General features: G+C 45.3%; 1 protein-coding gene across 1 annotated transcript in view; it reads left to right on the top strand.

Moving 5' to 3' along the window:
• LOC311248051 (uncharacterized protein) overlaps positions 1 to 19415 on the top strand; it is a gene marked incomplete at both ends in the record, with an annotated part of 105185 nt that overhangs the window by 70833 nt on the left and 14937 nt on the right. The window contains 4 exons of the mRNA XM_084339013.1: positions 1011 to 1021; positions 1213 to 1481; positions 8115 to 8185; positions 17432 to 17651. Of these exons, the coding sequence (XP_084195139.1) occupies positions 1011 to 1021; positions 1213 to 1481; positions 8115 to 8185; positions 17432 to 17651 (571 nt within the window). The remainder of the gene's footprint in view (positions 1 to 1010; positions 1022 to 1212; positions 1482 to 8114; positions 8186 to 17431; positions 17652 to 19415) is intronic.

Raw genomic sequence — 19415 nt, 5'->3', positions numbered from 1 at the left:
CAGACATACCCCACGCGAAGATAAGGAAAAACTCACTAAAAACCTAGCAATAGGAAAAAAGCACCACAGGCAATGTGGAGGAGAGAAACCTTAGAAGGGCCGTTCAAGGGGGGATCTCCCTTCTTAGATGTCGGTGATGGTAGTGTTGCTATAAAACAGGTGAAACAGTTGGTAAGTATGTACATATACGTGTAATGAAACACAAATATGTACATGCAATAGCAACTGTGGTACATAAGAACATTTTGAAAGATTGAAAATAGAATAGAGCTGATGACGGATCCATTTGAGGTATGGGGGCGGCGTAGAGAGGATCACATCCTCCCGGTCATCACCACGGGACGTCCACCACTCCGGTCATCACCACGGGACGTCCACCACTCCGGCCATCCCCACGAGACGTCCACTCACAGGGAGACAGGGACAGGCCTTATACAGTTTGCGTGTTTGTGATGGGCGGACATAGCAATAGATACATGTAGTAAGCATATATGTGAATAGAATAGAAGTACGGGAGGTGGTAGGTTGGAGGAGGGTGGTTATGGGTAGGGAATAGAGGTGTAACGGTACACAAAAACCACGGTACGGTATGTACCTCGGTTTTGAAGTCAGGGTTCCATGTTCCACTCAGGGGTGATGTAGTGTGCAGTAACTAATTGTACTTGTAGGGCTGTCGACGAATATTCTATATTGAAATGAATAATCGGAAATTAGATTGTGAAAAAAACAGCCCCCGGTGTGCGGTCGTTAGTGGTTAACATACCATTGTATTCGTTCGGTACACAGCCGTTCGGTACGGTACGGTACACACTGAAACGGTTCAGTTCGGTACGGATACGTGTACCTTTACACCCCTACTAGTAGGGAAGGTTTTATTATTGGGAGAACAGGTGGGTTTTGAGTCAGGATTTAAAGGTGGAGAGTGAGTCTCTGATGGTCTGAGGGAGGCTGTTCCAAAGTCGGGGTGCAGCTCGTGAGAATGCTCGCGTCTCCAAAACCTTTTAATTTAGATGACGGAACGGTGAGGGAAGCAGTGGAAGAGGACCGGAGGGAACGGGTGGGGCGGTAAGGGAGAAGAAGGTCCGTCAGATAGGGGGGGGGGGGGGGGGGGCTTTGAAGGTGAGGAGTAGTCATTTGAAGTGAATGCGTTCAATGTAATGTATCCATCCCTCTATCTATGGAGTATCATCCTGTTCCTCTCTCCATCTCCAGGGTGATGTCGGTAGCAGCAGATGAGCCCAGCCTCTCTCCTCCTCCTCCTCCTCCGGCTCCCTCCATCCCTTCCCCTGCCCCGCCGCCTCCCCCCACCCCTGGGCCCGAGCCTGCGCCCTCGCCCCCCTCCAGCTCCACCGACGACAGCAGTAGCAGCACCAGCGGCAGCAGCAGTAGCTCCACCGTGACGGCCGGGACGGACACCGGCGTCAGGCAGATCTCAGAGGGAGAGCTGCTGCTCAGCTCCAACCAGCTGGCTGCTATGGCAGGTGAGGAGGGACACACTTCGTTCGTCAGCGTACACAAGGCAATTGAAAATGTGTCTTTTCACATTATCCCTCCTAGCTAGTTACACAAACACACAGTGGAGCTACAGTACACACATACCCTTCTCTCCCCTGCAGACCTTCAGAGAGTCATCCACGCCTTCATTTCCTCTAGATTAGACTACTGCAACTCCCTCTATATAGGCATTAACCAGTCTTCCCTGTCCCGCTTACAACTGTTACAAAACGCTGCTGCCAGACTGTTGACCGGAACCCACAAGAGAGACCACATCACCCCTGTCCTTGCCTCCCTTCATTGGCTCCCAGTACGCTACAGGATAGATCTTAAGGTTCTCCTATTAGTTTTTAAAGCCCTTAATGGTCAGCCCCCCTCCTACATCTCAGACCTCCTATCCCAACACCAGGTCCCTCAGGTCAGCCGATCAGAGGCTCCTGACAGTCCGGAGGTCTAACCTTAAGCTCAGGGGGGGGCCGTGCCTTCGCTGTCGCAGCCCCTGCACTGTGGAACAGCATCCCCACCTCCACTAGGCTCGCCCCCTCGATAGATGCCTTCAAATCTAGGCTCAAAACCCACTTCTACCTACTAGCTTTTCCGTTCACTGACTCATGCCCTGTTTTCCTGTGTGCCCTCCTGTAAAACAGAGTTGTGATTGTTGTCAATATGTATCTATGTACCTACCCTCTGTACAGCACTTTGGTTGACACGTGTCATGTTAAATGTGCTATATGAATAAATATGATTGATTGATTGATACACACTGGAGCTACACACATATACACACCTGGAGCTACACACATATACACACTGGAGCTACACACATATACACACTGGAGCTACACACATATACACACTGGAGCTACACACATATACACACTGGAGCTACACACACATACACACTGGAGCTACACACACATACACACTGGAGCTACACACATATACACACTGGAGCTACACACATATACACACTGGAGCTACACACACATACACACTGGAGCTACACACATATACACACTGGAGCTACACACACATACACACTGGAGCTACACACATATACACACTGGAGCTACACACATATACACACTGGAGCTACACACATATACACACTGGAGCTACACACATATACACACCTGGAGCTACACACATATACACACTGGAGCTACACACATATACACACTGGAGCTACACACATATACACACTGGAGCTACACACATATACACACTGGAGCTACACACATATACACACCTGGAGCTACACACATATACACACTGGAGCTACACACACATACACACTGGAGCTACACACATATACACACTGGAGCTACACACATATACACACTGGAGCTACACACATATACACACTGGAGCTACACACATATACACACCTGGAGCTACACACATATACACACTGGAGCTACACACACATACACACTGGAGCTACACACATATACACACCTGGAGCTACACACATATACACACTGGAGCTACACACATATACACACTGGAGCTACACACATATACACACTGGAGCTACACACATATACACACTGGAGCTACACACATATACACACTGGAGCTACACACATATACACACTGGAGCTACACACATATACACACTGGAGCTACACACATATACACACTGGAGCTACACACATATACACACCTGGAGCTACACACATATACACACTGGAGCTACACACATATACACACTGGAGCTACACACATATACACACTGGAGCTACACACATATACACACTGGAGCTACACACATATACACACTGGAGCTACACACATATACACACCTGGAGCTACACACATATACACACTGGAGCTACACACATATACACACTGGAGCTACACACATATACACACTGGAGCTACACACATATACACACTGGAGCTACACACATATACACACTGGAGCTACACACACACATACACACTGGAGCTACACACACATACACACTGGAGCTACACACATATACACACTGGAGCTACACACATATACACACTGGAGCTACACACATATACACACTGGAGCTACACACATATACACACTGGAGCTACACACATATACACACCTGGAGCTACACACATATACACACTGGAGCTACACACACATACACACTGGAGCTACACACACATACACACTGGAGCTACACACATATACACACTGGAGATACACACATATACACACTGGAGCTACACACATATACACACTGGAGCTACACACATATACACACTGGAGCTACACACATATACACACCTGGAGCTACACACATATACACACTGGAGCTACACACATATACACACTGGAGCTACACACATATACACACTGGAGCTACACACATATACACACTGGAGCTACACACACACATACACACTGGAGCTACACACACATACACACTGGAGCTACACACATATACACACTGGAGCTACACACATATACACACTGGAGCTACACACATACACACTGGAGCTACACACACATACACACTGGAGCTACACACATATACACACTGGAGCTACACACATATACACACTGGAGCTACACACACATACACACTGGAGCTACACACACACACCCTGGAGCTACACACACATACACACTGGAGCTACACACATATACACACTGGAGCTACACACATATACACACTGGAGCTACACACATATACACACTGGAGCTACACACATATACACACTGGAGCTACACACATATACACACTGGAGCTACACACATATACACACTGGAGCTACACACACATACACACTGGAGCTACACACATATACACACTGGAGCTACACACATATACACACTGGAGCTACACACATATACACACTGGAGCTACACACATATACACACTGGAGCTACACACACATACACACTGGAGCTACACACATATACACACTGGAGCTACACACATATACACACTGGAGCTACACACATATACACACTGGAGCTACACACATATACACACCTGGAGCTACACACATATACACACTGGAGCTACACACATATACACACTGGAGCTACACACATATACACACCTGGAGCTACACATACACACTGGAGCTACACACATATACACACTGGAGCTACACACATATACACACTGGAGCTACACACATATACACACTGGAGCTACACACACACACCCTGGAGCTACACACACACACATACACACTGGAGCTACACACACACACATACACACTGGAGCTACACACACATACACACTGGAGCTACACACATATACACACTGGAGCTACACACACACACTGGAGCTACACACACATACACACTGGAGCTACACACATATACACACTGGAGCTACACACATATACACACTGGAGCTACACACACATACACACTGGAGCTACACACACACACACACCCTGGAGCTACACACATATACACACTGGAGCTACACACACACACTGGAGCTACACACACATACACACTGGAGCTACACACATATACACACTGGAGCTACACACATATACACACTGGAGCTACACACACATACACACTGGAGCTACACACACATACACACACTGGAGCTACACACACATACACACTGGAGCTACACACACATACACACTGGAGCTACACACACACACCCTGGAGCTACACACATATACACACTGGAGCTACACACACATACACACTGGAGCTACACACATATACACACTGGAGCTACACACATATACACACTGGAGCTACACACACATACACACTGGAGCTACACACATATACACACTGGAGCTACACACATATACACACTGGAGCTACACACATATACACACTGGAGCTACACACATACACACTGGAGCTACACACACACACCCTGGAGCTACACACACATACACACTGGAGCTACCATACCAATAAGTACAGGGCATACACCCTGGAGCTACACACATATACACACTGGAGCTACACACATATACACACTGGAGCTACACACAATACACACTGGAGCTACACACACATACACACTGGAGCTACACACATATACACACTGGAGCTACACACACATACACACTGGAGCTACACACATATACACACTGGAGCTACACACATATACACACTGGAGCTACACACATATACACACTGGAGCTACACACACATACACACTGGAGCTACACACACATACACACTGGAGCTACACACATATACACACTGGAGCTACACACATATACACACTGGAGCTACACACATATACACACTGGAGCTACACACATATACACACTGGAGCTACACACATACACACTGGAGCTACACACATATACACACTGGAGCTACACACATATACACACTGGAGCTACACACATATACACACTGGAGCTACACACATATACACACTGGAGCTACACACATACACACTGGAGCTACACACATACACACCTGGAGCTACACACACATACACACTGGAGCTACAACATACACACTGGAGCTACACACATATACACACTGGAGCTACACACATATACACACTGGAGCTACACACATATACACACTGGAGCTACACACACATACACACTGGAGCTACACACATATACACACTGGAGCTACACACATACACACTGGAGCTACACACATATACACACTGGAGCTACACACATATACACACTGGAGCTACACACATACACACTGGAGCTACACACATATACACACTGGAGCTACACACATACACACTGGAGCTACACACATACACACTGGAGCTACACACATATACACACTGGAGCTACACACATACACACTGGAGCTACACACATACACACTGGAGCTACACACATATACACACTGGAGCTACACACATATACACACTGGAGCTACACACATATACACACTGGAGCTACACACATATACACACTGGAGCTACACACATATACACACTGGAGCTACACACATATACACACTGGAGCTACACCACATATACACACTGGAGCTACACACATATACACACTGGAGCTACACACATATACACACTGGAGCTACACACACACACTGGAGCTACACACATATACACACTGGAGCTACACACATATACACACTGGAGCTACACACATATACACACTGGAGCTACACACATATACACACTGGAGCTACACACATATACACACTGGAGCTACACACATATACACACTGGAGCTACACACATATACACACTGGAGCTACACACACATACACACTGGAGCTACACACATATACACACTGGAGCTACACACACACACATACACACTGGAGCTACACACATATACACACTGGAGCTACACACACACACCCTGGAGCTACACACATATACACACTGGAGCTACACACATATACACACCTGGAGCTACACACATACACACACTGGAGCTACACACATATACACACTGGAGCTACACACATATACACACTGGAGCTACACACATATACACACTGGAGCTACACACATATACACACTGGAGCTACACACATATACACACTGGAGCTACACACATATACACACTGGAGCTACACACACACACCCTGGAGCTACACACATACACACACTGGAGCTACACACATATACACACTGGAGCTACACACATATACACACTGGAGCTACACACACATACACACTGGAGCTACACACACATACACACTGGAGCTACACACATATACACACTGGAGCTACACACATATACACACTGGAGCTACACACATACACACACTGGAGCTACACACATATACACACCTGGAGCTACACACATATACACACTGGAGCTACACACATATACACACTGGAGCTACACACACACACCCTGGAGCTACACACACATACACACTGGAGCTACACACACACACCCTGGAGCTACACACATATACACACTGGAGCTACACACACACACCCTGGAGCTACACACATATACACACTGGAGCTACACACGCACACACACACACTGGAGCTACACACACACACACACACACACACTGGAGCTGCCTACACACATATACACACTGGAGCTACACACACATACACACTGGAGCTACACACATGTGCATTGCATTGCAGCGTGGTACCGTGCCCCCTGGAGCAGGTGTGGGGGTTCATTGCCTTGCTCAAGGGCACTTAGGCTAGAGATGGTGGGCACCGTGGATCTAATACCAGCCACCCGTAGGTAACTGGCTCAAAGCTGGAATACACCCTCCTGTCAGTGCTGCGGTCGAGAGCTGCTCGTTCAGGAGCAGTGTTGGTGTAAATGTCCGTGATAGTATCCTTGAAAGCTGATTTGGAGATGAAATTGTCCAGTTTTAAACGTTTTTAGTAAATTGTTCCAGTCTGTTAGCACGGCAGACGGAAATGATGATTGACCAATTACTGAGTGTGTTTTGGGGGTTTTCAGCAGGATGAGATTTGTAGAACGGGTGTTGTAGACGGCAGAGTTGACGTTTATTAGCTACTCAACTTTTTCTGCTTCTTGCCCTGCATACCAAGATTACTAGATCTAACATCTGTGTGTGTGTGGTGTGTGTGTGTGTGTGTGGTGTGTCTATGTGTGTGTGTGTGTGTGTGTCTATGTGTGTGTGTGTGTGTGCGTGTGTGTGTGCGTGTGTGTGTGTGTGTGTGCGTGTGCGTGTGTGTCTCCAGCTATAGAAGAGGAAGGTGTGTCTCACTACGTTGGTAGTTTCTCCAACTCTCTGCAGGAAGTCCAGGACATGGTGAGTCTGTCTGTCTGTCTGTCTGTCTGTCTGTCTGTCTGTCTGTCTGTCTGTCCGTCCGTCCGTCCGTCCGTCCGTCCGTCCGTCCGTCCGTCCGTCCGTCCATCTATCCCATCTCTATACCCTCTCTACTCGATCTCCATACCCTCTCTACTAGACTTTTTTTCAACAGAGTAGTCACGGTCATTTGTCACTAAAACCCATAACTAGGTCTGCAGAACACTGACCCATAACTAGGTGCATGCAGTACTGATCTGATTTATAGACTTGGACCCTCATTATTAGTTTAGTGAATAGTATAGACTTGGACCATTATTAGTTTAGTGAATAGTATAGACTTGGACCATTATTAGTTTAGTGAATAGTATAGACTTGGACCCTCATTACTTTAGTGAATAGTATAGACTTGGACCATTATTAGTTTAGGGAATAGTATAGACTTGGACCATTATTAGTTTAGTGCATAGTATAGACTTGGACCCTCATTACTTTAGTGAATAGTATAGACTTGGACCCTCATTACTTTAGTGAATAGTATAGACTTGGACCATTATTAGTTTAGTGAATAGTATAGACTTGGACCCTCATTACTTTAGTGAATAGTATAGACTTGATGAGCACTTACACCAGATGTGCCTTGTTGTTGAAGGTGATTGACAGGTGGGGGTTGTTTAAGGTATGTGGGAGGTGTATCTTGACCTGGGTTAGGTAGACTTTCAGGACATCATCACTAGTGTCCCCTTGTATCACTGGGTATTTCTGCCTTACAACACAAGTATAGACCCTCCGCAAAGGAGGTCAGCTGTGCAGGGTGACCCTCTGCTTGTAACCCACCTGCCCGATTGTCCACAAAATCAGACTTGTTGTTGGGAATGGTAGATGACAGGTGGGGGTTCTCAAGTGGGTTATGCTGATGTCCTTGGAGCCCAGTAAGGATCCTTCCGCTTGAGCCAAATCCACTGGCTGCTTCCTTCAGCCACCTCTGAGACTGATCTGAGGTCTGCCCCTGAGACTGATCTGAGGTCTGCCTCTGAGACTGATCTGAGGTCTGCTGCAGAGCCTGTCCGTGGCTTCATCCCTCAGCGGTCTGATGGTAGAAGAAGCCACAAATCCTCTGCATCCCACTTCCACCAGATAGACGTTGGTCTTTATAGACTTTATTCCAGCCATTCTGTGTCTCTTCTGCCGCTAGTTTCGCATAGCGCCGCTTCGTCCGTTCATAAGCCTCCTCGACCACGTTCTCCTTTCTTTTATTTTTCATCTTTTCCCCCCATCTTTTTTTCAGTTTTTCTCCCCTCCCAATGTTAGTCGTTATGCCAATTCCCAATCCCCTTCCTGGTCGTTGCGTCACGAGCCATGCAGAGGTGTCCTGCATAGGTCTATATTTATATTTACAGCATAATACTGTATATACATATCCTTATCTGTCTGCATATAATCTTCCTATATACCTACTTATACACCTGCATATAACCAATATAACTCTGTATGATAGGATGTACAATAATGTTGTATATACCGTATATATATTTATTCTTACCGTATATATATATATATCAACCTGTCTGCATATAATAATTTTACATATAATAGATACTATATCTACTCTTACTACGTGGTTACACTGCTGGCCATAGCACTGTACATATTGGTATTACAACTCTATACATACATCTGATTAGCAATATTACTCAGTAGTACTCATTTATATATATTTATACCCAGTTTAATCGCCTGTACATTGTATATTACTATTGCACTTTACATTACATTTGCACTCTGGTTGGATGCCAAACTTATTTTCGTTGTACTGTACTTGTGCTGTATAATGACAATACATTTTAATCTAATCTAATCTGATTTTATCGATGTTTCCCAGGCCGTTGACAATGTCTTATCTTAGTTGTTGTGCCTACTTTATTATAGACTTGGACCAGTTTAGTTGTTATATGTATGTTAAACTGTGAGTAGTGTGTAATATGTCTGTTGTCATCAGGACTATGTTATATGTCTGTTAACTGTCTTGTATTGATGATGTCATCAGGACTATGTTATATGTGTGTTAACTGTCTTGTATTGATGATGTCATCAGGACTATGTTATGTGTGTTAACTGTCTTGTATTGATGATGTCATCAGGACTATGTTATATGTGTGTTAACTGTCTTGTATTGATGATGTCATCAGGACTATGTTATATGTCTGTTAACTGTCTTGTATTGATGATGTCATCAGGACTATGTTATATGTGTGTTAACTGTCTTGTATTGATGATGTCATCAGGACTATGTTATATGTGTGTTAACTGTCTTGTATTGATGATGTCATCAGGACTATGTTATATGTGTGTTAACTGTCTTGTATTGATGATGTCATCAGGACTATGTTATATGTCTGTTAACTGTCTTGTATTGATGATGTCATCAGGACTATGTTATATGTCTGTTAACTGTCTTGTATTGATGATGTCATCAGGACTATGTTATATGTGTGTTAACTGTCTTGTATTGATGATGTCATCAGGACTATGTTATATGTCTGTTAACTGTCTTGTATTGATGATGTCATCAGGACTATGACCCTCCCAGTGAAGGACAGGTGAGGAGGCCTCAGTCCTTCTCTCACCATGACCCCATTCTGACACTGTTAGCCATGACGGACCAAGGAGTGATGTCATCTGAACCTAGGCCTGAGGTAATGCACACACACACACACACACACACACACGCACGCACGCACGCACGCACGCACGCACGCACACGCACACGCACACATGTACTGGAACTATATTTAATAACACTGAGCATCAAAGATAAGCCATCTGGGTTTGGTCACTGTAAACCTACCACTAGATGGCAGTCTTATCACACACATGTATTTCCTCTGTCACGAGAAGAGTCACTTCTTGGCTGCCAGAGCAGCGGTTAGATAATATTTTGGTATTATTTGGTATTACATTATGGTATATTATAGTAAAGAAGCAAATTAGATATTTGTGGTTGAGTGTGGGTGTCGATGACCCTTCACCTCTACACAGTTGGTCATTTATCTAAATGTAACCAAGGGTCTGGTGGGACTTCTGCTCAATCCCCCTCTAAAATCTATAGTAAACAATGGATGTTAAATAAATAACCTTCTCTCCTGTGTCTCCTCTACTCTGTCTCCCTCTCAGCCTTCCTACTGTCTCAATAAAGAACCGTCTCTCCTGTGTCTCCTCTACTCTGTCTCCCTCTCAGCCTTCCTACCGTCTCTATAAAGAACCTTCTCTCCTGTGTCTCCATATCAGCCTTCCTACTGTCTCAATAAAGAACCTTCTCTCCTGTGTCTCCTCTACTCTGTCTCCCTCTCAGCCTTCCTACTGTCTCAATAAAGAACCTTCTCTCCTGTGTCTCCCCTACTCTGTCTCCCTCTCAGCCTTCCTACTGTCTCAATAAAAAACCTTCTCTCCTGTGTCTCCTCTACTCTGTCTCCCTCTCAGCCTTCCTACTGTCTCAACAAAGAACCTTCTCTCCTGTGTCTCCTCTACTCTGTCTCCCTCTCAGCCTTCCTACTGTCTCATTAAATAACCTTCTCTCCTGTGTCTCCCCTACTCTGTCTCCCTCTCAGCCTTCCTACTGTCTCAATAAAGAACCTTCTCTCCTGTGTCTCCTCTACTCTGTCTCCCTCTCAGCCTTCCTACTGTCTCAATAAAGAACCGTCTCTCCTGTGTCTCCTCTACTCTGTCTCCCTCTCAGCCTTCCTACTGTCTCAATAAAAAACCTTCTCTCCTGTGTCTCCCCTACTCTGTCTCCCCCTCAGCCTTCCTACTGTCTCAATAAAGAACCTTCTCTCCTGTGTCTCCTCTACTCTGTCTCCCTCTCAGCCTTCCTACTGTCTCAATAAAGAACCTTCTCTCCCGTGTCTCCTCTACTCTGTCTCCCTCTCAGCCTTCCTACTGTCTCAATAAAAAACCTTCTCTCCTGTGTCTCCTCTACTCTGTCTCCCTCTCAGCCTTCCTACTGTCTCAATAAAGAACCTTCTCTCCCGTGTCTCCTCTACTCTGTCTCCCTCTCAGCCTTCCTACTGTCTCAATAAAGAACTGTCTCTCCTGTGTCTCCTCTACTCTGTCTCCCTCTCAGCCTTCCTACTGTCTCTATAAAGAACCTTCTCACCTGTGTCTCCTCTACTCTGTCTCCCTCTCAGCCTTCCTACTGTCTCAATAAAGAACCTTCTCTCCCGTGTCTCCTCTACTCTGTCTCCCTCTCAGCCTTCCTACTGTCTCAATAAAGAACTGTCTCTCCTGTGTCTCCTCTACTCTGTCTCCCTCTCAGCCTTCCTACTGTCTCAATAAAGAACTGTCTCTCCTGTGTCTCCTCTACTCTGTCTCCCTCTCAGCCTTCATACTGTCTCAATAAAGAACCTTCTCTCCTGTGTCTCCCCTACTCTGTCTCCCTCTCAGCCTTCCTACTGTCTCAATAGAGAACCTTCTCTCCTGTGTCTCCTCTACTCTGTCTCCCTCTCAGCCTTCCTACTGTCTCAATAAAGAACCTTCTCTCCTGTGTCTCCCCTACTCTGTCTCCCTCTCAGCCTTCCTACTGTCTCAATAGAGAACCTTCTCTCCTGTGTCTCCTCTACTCTGTCTCCCTCTCAGCCTTCCTACTGTCTCAATAAAGAACCTTCTCTCCTGTGTCTCCTCTACTCTGTCTCCCTCTCAGCCTTCCTACTGTCTCTATAAATAACCGTCTCTCCTGTGTCTCCTCTACTCTGTCTCCCTCTCAGCCTTCCTACTGTCTCAATAAAGAACCTTCTCTCCTGTGTCTCCTCTACTCTGTCTCCCTCTCAGCATTCCTACTGTCTCAATAAAGAACCTTCTCTCCTGTGTCTCCCCTACTCTGTCTCCCTCTCAGCCTTCCTACTGTCTCAATAAAAAACCTTCTCTCCTGTGTCTCCTCTACTCTGTCTCCCTCTCAGACGTCCTACCGTCTCAATAAAGAACCTTCTCTCCTGTGTCTCCTCTACTCTGTCTCCCTCTCAGCCTTCCTACTGTCTCAATAAAGAACCGTCTCTCCTGTGTCTCCCCTACTCTGTCTCCCTCTCAGCCTTCCTACTGTCTCAATAAAGAACCGTTTCTCCTGTGTCTCCTCTACTCTGTCTCCCTCTCAGCCTTCCTACTGTCTCAATAAAGAACATTCTCTCCTGTGTCTCCCCTACTCTGTCTCCCTCTCAGCCTTCCTACTGTCTCAATAAAGAACCGTCTCTCCTGTGTCTCCCCTACTCTGTCTCCCTCTCAGCCTTCCCACTGTCTCAATAAAAAACCTTCTCTCCTGTGTCTCCTCTACTCTGTCTCCCTCTCAGCCTTCCTACTGTCTCAATAAAGAATCGTCTCTCCTGTGTCTCCTCTACTCTGTCTCCCTCTCAGCCTTCCTACTGTCTCAATAAAGAACCTTCTCTCCTGTGTCTCCCCTACTCTGTCTCCCTCTCAGCCTTCCTACTGTCTCAATAAAGAACCTTCTCTCCTGTGTCTCCTCTACTCTGTCTCCCTCTCAGCCTTCCTACTGTCTCAATAAAGAACCTTCTCTCCTGTGTCTCCTCTACTCTGTCTCTCTCTCAGCCTTCATACTGTCTCAATAAAGAACCTTCTCTCCTGTGTCTCCTCTACTCTGTCTCCCTCTCAGCCTTCATACTGTCTCAATAAAGAACCTTCTCTCCTGTGTCTCCTCTACTCTGTCTCCCTCTCAGCCTTCCTACTGTCTCAATAAAGAACCGTCTCTCCTGTGTCTCCTCTACTCTGTCTCCCCCTCAGCCTTCCTACTGTCTCAATAAAAAACCTCTCCTGTGTCTCCCCTACTCTGTCTCCCTCTCAGCCTTCCTACTGTCTCAATAAAAAACCTTCTCTCCTGTGTCTCCTCTACTCTGTCTCCCTCTCAGCCTTCATACTGTCTCAATAAAGAACCTTCTCTCCTGTGTCTCCCCTACTCTGTCTCCCTCTCAGCCTTCCTACTGTCTCAATAAAAATAGATATGAAGAAGAATAGAGTAACCACTCTGCTAAAAATATACAAATTATATATATGTATATTATGAGAACAAGGTTAACCTTTATTTAACCAGGAAAGTCACATTGAGATTAAAAATCAAAATCAAAATAAAAAAATCATCAATACAAGACATGTTATATGTCTGTTAACTGTCTTGTATTGATGATGTCATCAGGACTATGTTATATGTCTGTTAACTGTCTTGTATTGATGATGTCATCAGGACTATATCATACTGTATGTGTGTTAACTGTCTTGTATTGATGATGTCACCAGGACTATGTTATATGTCTGTTAACTGTCTTGTATTGATGATGTCATCAGGACTATGTTATATGTCTGTTAACTGTCTTGTATTGATGATGTCATCAGGACTATGACCCTCCCAGTGAAGGACAGGTGAGGAGGCCTCAGTCCTTCTCTCACCATGACCCCATTCTGACACTGTTAGCCATGACGGACCAAGGAGTGATGTCATATACTGAACCTAGGCCACAGCCTGAGGTAATGCACACACACACACACACACACACACACACACACACACACACACACACACACACACACACACACACACACACACACACACACACACACACACACACACACACACGCATATGCACACATATACTGGAACTATATTTAATAACACTGAGCATCAAAGATAAACCATCTGGGTTTGGTCACTGTAAACATATCACCTACCACTAGATGGCAGTCTTATCACACACATGTATTTCCTCTGTCACGAGAAGAGTCACTTCTTGGCTGCCAGAGCAGCGTTTAGATAATATTTTGGTATTATTTGGTATTACATTATGGTATATTATGGTAAAGAAGCAAATTAGATATTTGTGGTTGAGTGTGGGTGTCGATGACCCTTCACCTCTACACTGTTGGTCATTTATCTAGATGTAACCAAGGGTCTGGTGGGACTTCTTCTCATTCCCCCTCTAAAATCTATAGTAAACAATGGGTGTTAAATAAATAACCTTCTCTCCTGTGTCTCCTCTACTCTGTCTCCCTCTCAGCCTTCCTACTGTCTCAATAAAGAACCTTCTCTCCTGTGTCTCCCTCTCAGCCTTCCTACTGTCTCAATAAAGAACCGTCTCTCCTGTGTCTCCTCTACTCTGTCTCCCTCTCAGCCTTCCTACTGTCTCAATAAAGAACCTTCTCTCCTGTGTCTCCTCTACTCTGTCTTCCCCTCAGCCTTTCTACTGTCTCAATAAAGAACCTTCTCTCCTGTGTCTCCTCTATTCTGTCTCCCTCTCAGCCTCCCTACTGTCTCAATAAAGAACCTTCTCTCCTGTGTCTCCTCTACTCTGTCTCCCTCTCAGCCTTCCTACTGTCTCAATAAAGAACCTTCTTTCCTGTGTCTCCTCTACTCTGTCTCCCTCTCAGCCTTCCTACTGTCTCAATAAAGAACCTTCTCTCCTGTGTCTCCCCTACTCTGTCTCCCTCTCAGCCTTCCTACTGTCTCAATAAAGAACCTTCTTTCCTGTGTCTCCCTCTCAGCCTTCCTACTGTCTCAATAAAGAGCCTTCTCTCCTGTGTCTCCTCTACTCTGTCTCCCTCTCAGCCTTCATACTGTCTCAATAAAGAACCTTCTCTCCTGTGTCTCCTCTACTCTGTCTCCCTCTCAGCCTTCATACTGTCTCAATAAAGAACCTTCTCTCCTGTGTCTCCCTCTCAGCCTTCCTACTGTCTCAACAAAGAACCTTCTCTCCTGTGTCTCCTCTACTCTGTCTCCCTCTCAGCCTTCATACTGTCTCAATAAAGAACCTTCTCTCCTGTGTCTCCCTCTCAGCCTTCCTACTGTCTCAACAAAGAACCTTCTCTCCTGTGTCTCCTCTACTCTGTCTCCCTCTCAGCCTTCCTACTGTCTCAATAAAGAACCTTCTCTCCTGTGTCTCCTCTACTCTGTCTCCCTCTCAGCCTTCCTACTGTCTCAATAAAGAGCCTTCTCTCCTGTGTCTCCTCTACTCTGTCTCCCTCTCAGCCTTCATACTGTCTCAATAAAGAACCTTCTCTCCTGTGTCTCCTCTACTCTGTCTCCCTCTCAGCCTTCATACTGTCTCAATAAAGAACCTTCTCTCCTGTGTCTCCCTCTCAGCCTTCCTACTGTCTCAACAAAGAACCTTCTCTCCTGTGTCTCCTCTACTCTGTCTCCCTCTCAGCCTTCCTACTGTCTCAATAAAGAACCTTCTCTCCTGTGTCTCCTCTACTCTGTCTCCCTCTCAGCCTTCCTACTGTCTCAATAAATAACCTTCTCTCCTGTGTCTCCCCTACTCTGTCTCCCTCTCAGCCTTCCTACTGTCTCAACAAAGAACCTTCTCTCCTGTGTCTCCTCTACTCTGTCTCCCCCTCAGCCTTCCTAATGTCTCAATAAAAATAGATATTAAGAAGAATAGAGTAACCACTCTGCTAAAAATATACAAATTATATATATGTATATTATAAGAAAAAGGTTAACCTTTATTTAACCAGGAAAGTCACATTGAGATTAAAAATCTCTTTTTCAAATGAGACCTGGCCAAGACAAGCTGCAGCAAAGGAATACAAAAGTTGCACATGAATACAAAAAAACAACAACAAATTACCCAAATACACTAAACAACCAATATCAGAGCGTCGAATGCGGAGAGGTCCGCTGCGCCACCCAGCCGCCCCCGATGAAGGATTCTGTTGCCGTTTATGACAGGTCTGAAATGTTGAACTGTTTTAATGAGCATTGTATTTCCTCTAGTTCTTTGTTTGATTCTGTCGCCTCGTCAACCTCCTTGCCACCCAGCGCCGGGGATGATGATTCTGTAGCCTCGTCTGCCTCCTTGCCACCCAGCGCCGGGGCTGATGATTCTGTCGCCTCGTCAACCTCCTTGCCACCCAGCGCCGGGGCTGATGATTCTGTAGCCTCGTCTGCCTCCTTGCCACCCAGCGCCGGGGCTGATGATTCTGTAGCCTCGTCTGCCTCCTTGCCACCCAGCGCCGGGGCTGATGATTCTGTCCCTCCCCTTAAAACTCTAAATCTACAGAAGGGGGCGTGTCTATCAACAATTGAAATAAACCCATCATAAAATAACTTCCATGCCATTTCAACATCTGGAATCAGTTCAATTCTGTTCCAATCAAAATGAAACAAATCATGAAATGTATTGATTGATGATGATGACAATAACCATACAAGTGTCTGTTCTATCTTGGACGTGACCTTTGACCTTGTGTATCCTGCAGGGTTCCGTGGAGGAGGAGGACGAGATGAGCGTCGGGGAAGTGAAGGAGGATCACACACTGACCAGACACTCCCAAACAGACCTCCGGGACAGGACTACAAAACCACACAGGACTACAAGTACCAGCTCCACAGGGCCCAAGGCTACAGGAACCCACAGCAGGGCAGTGGAGGACCACATGAGTACGGAAGCCCTGCAGGGACAGCTGACTCAGTCTGCAGGTAATTACTGTTGTAATATAATTATATATTATAATCGAAGGACTCTACCTTGGAGACCCCACACTACATACTGTATAAACAATCACATACAGTAGCAACATAATGAATCACATCCTGTAGCAACATAATGAATCACATCCTGTAGCAACAGAAATAATCACATAATGTAGCAACATAATGAATCACATCCTGTAGCAACATAATGAATCACATAATGTAGCAACAGAAATAATCACATACAGTAGCAACAGAAATAATCACATAATGTAGCAACATAATGAATCACATCCTGTAGCAACATAATGAATCACATCCTGTAGCAACAGAAATAATCACATAATGTAGCAACATAATGAATCACATCCTGTAGCAACATAATGAATCACATACAGTAGCAACAGAAATAATCACATAATGTAGCAACAGAAATAATCACATAATGTAGCAACATAATGAATCACATACAGTAGATTCAGCGAATCCTGTCCCTACTTCACCAAACACCACAGTGCTCAGACAAGTAGTAAAAACACAGCAAAAAAGGATATCTGGCACACTTGGAACATGAGGAATAGGAATGTATTTATTCTTAAAAATAACATGTGTCTTGAGCGAGGTGCCTTCATCAGGGTCGGTAGCAACAACATAGCAACAGTAACTAAGGGAACCGGTCAGTTATGGAACCATGTGACCGTGGTCGTCCAGTGTCGGCGGCGTCACATTCTCAGCTCGAGTGTTTCTCACCTTTTTACTTCAAAGCGAGGGTCACGTGATTCTGGAGGAGCTAGTTTACACGGGGTAACCTGAGGACCCATGAACACCAGCCAAAAGCCCCTCTCACATGTAAATAACACGGCTGTGTCAAGAAAGATTGCTTTTCTTCATCCCTGAGCTGTTGAGATGTTGGAGATATGATATGATATTTTCAACAAACTTCAGCTATATTTAATGTTTTGACAACAGGAGTGAAAAGTAGCCGGTAGATTTTAAATCCGGAGGTAAAGTCTGCGTCTTGTCTGCTGTGCCGTTAGTGTAGCAGCTGGTCGTCACAGCGAGGGCAGCGTGACGCGATCTTCAACGCGACACACACCGACAATAGAGGATTTTGAAGCTAGTTATGAAGCTATGAAACAAGTGCCTTATTAGCTAATGTACGCTAGCCGCAATGCTAATGGTTATAATGGGAAATCCCAGTCACATAAGCTAGCAAAATTAGCGATCTTTTTGTGAGACTAAACTCTTTGTTCTTGGTGGTAAATTGTGTTGCTGTTGGTTTTGTTTCAAGAGGCAGTTCTGTGAATGTATCTTTTTTAGTTTATTGCACTTTGTTCTCGCTGCAAACAAATAATGCTAATGCTAATGTTTAGTAGTCGCGAGGCTATTTAAAGATGGCTGGTTTTTGTGCAGGACGCCCCCTGTGTAGTGCAATGATGATGATGATGTAGTGATGATTCTCTCTTCTGACCAATCAGTGTTTCAGGTCACTTTTTAGTCCCTGTACGTTCTACCCGCTTGGAACCTTGACAGAGCAGGTACTAAAAAAGTACCCGGTACCAGGTACCATCCGCAAATTTGGGCAATGGAAAACTGAAAAAGTAGAGTATAGTCGAGTCAAGTACTGTAGGTACCATGCAGTGGAAAAGCGCCATAATGCTCCCATCATCTATACTGGTGGTAATATAACGCTCCCATCATCTATACTGGTGGTAATATAACGCTACCATCATCTTGTACTGATAATATAACGCTCCCATCGTCTTGTAC

This window comes from Notolepis coatsorum, assembly GCF_963971535.1.
Source record: "Notolepis coatsorum genome assembly, contig: SCAFFOLD_323, whole genome shotgun sequence".
NCBI classification, from domain to species: Eukaryota; Metazoa; Chordata; class Actinopteri; order Aulopiformes; family Paralepididae; genus Notolepis; species Notolepis coatsorum.
This window is presented reverse-complemented; position numbering and strand designations above follow the sequence as displayed.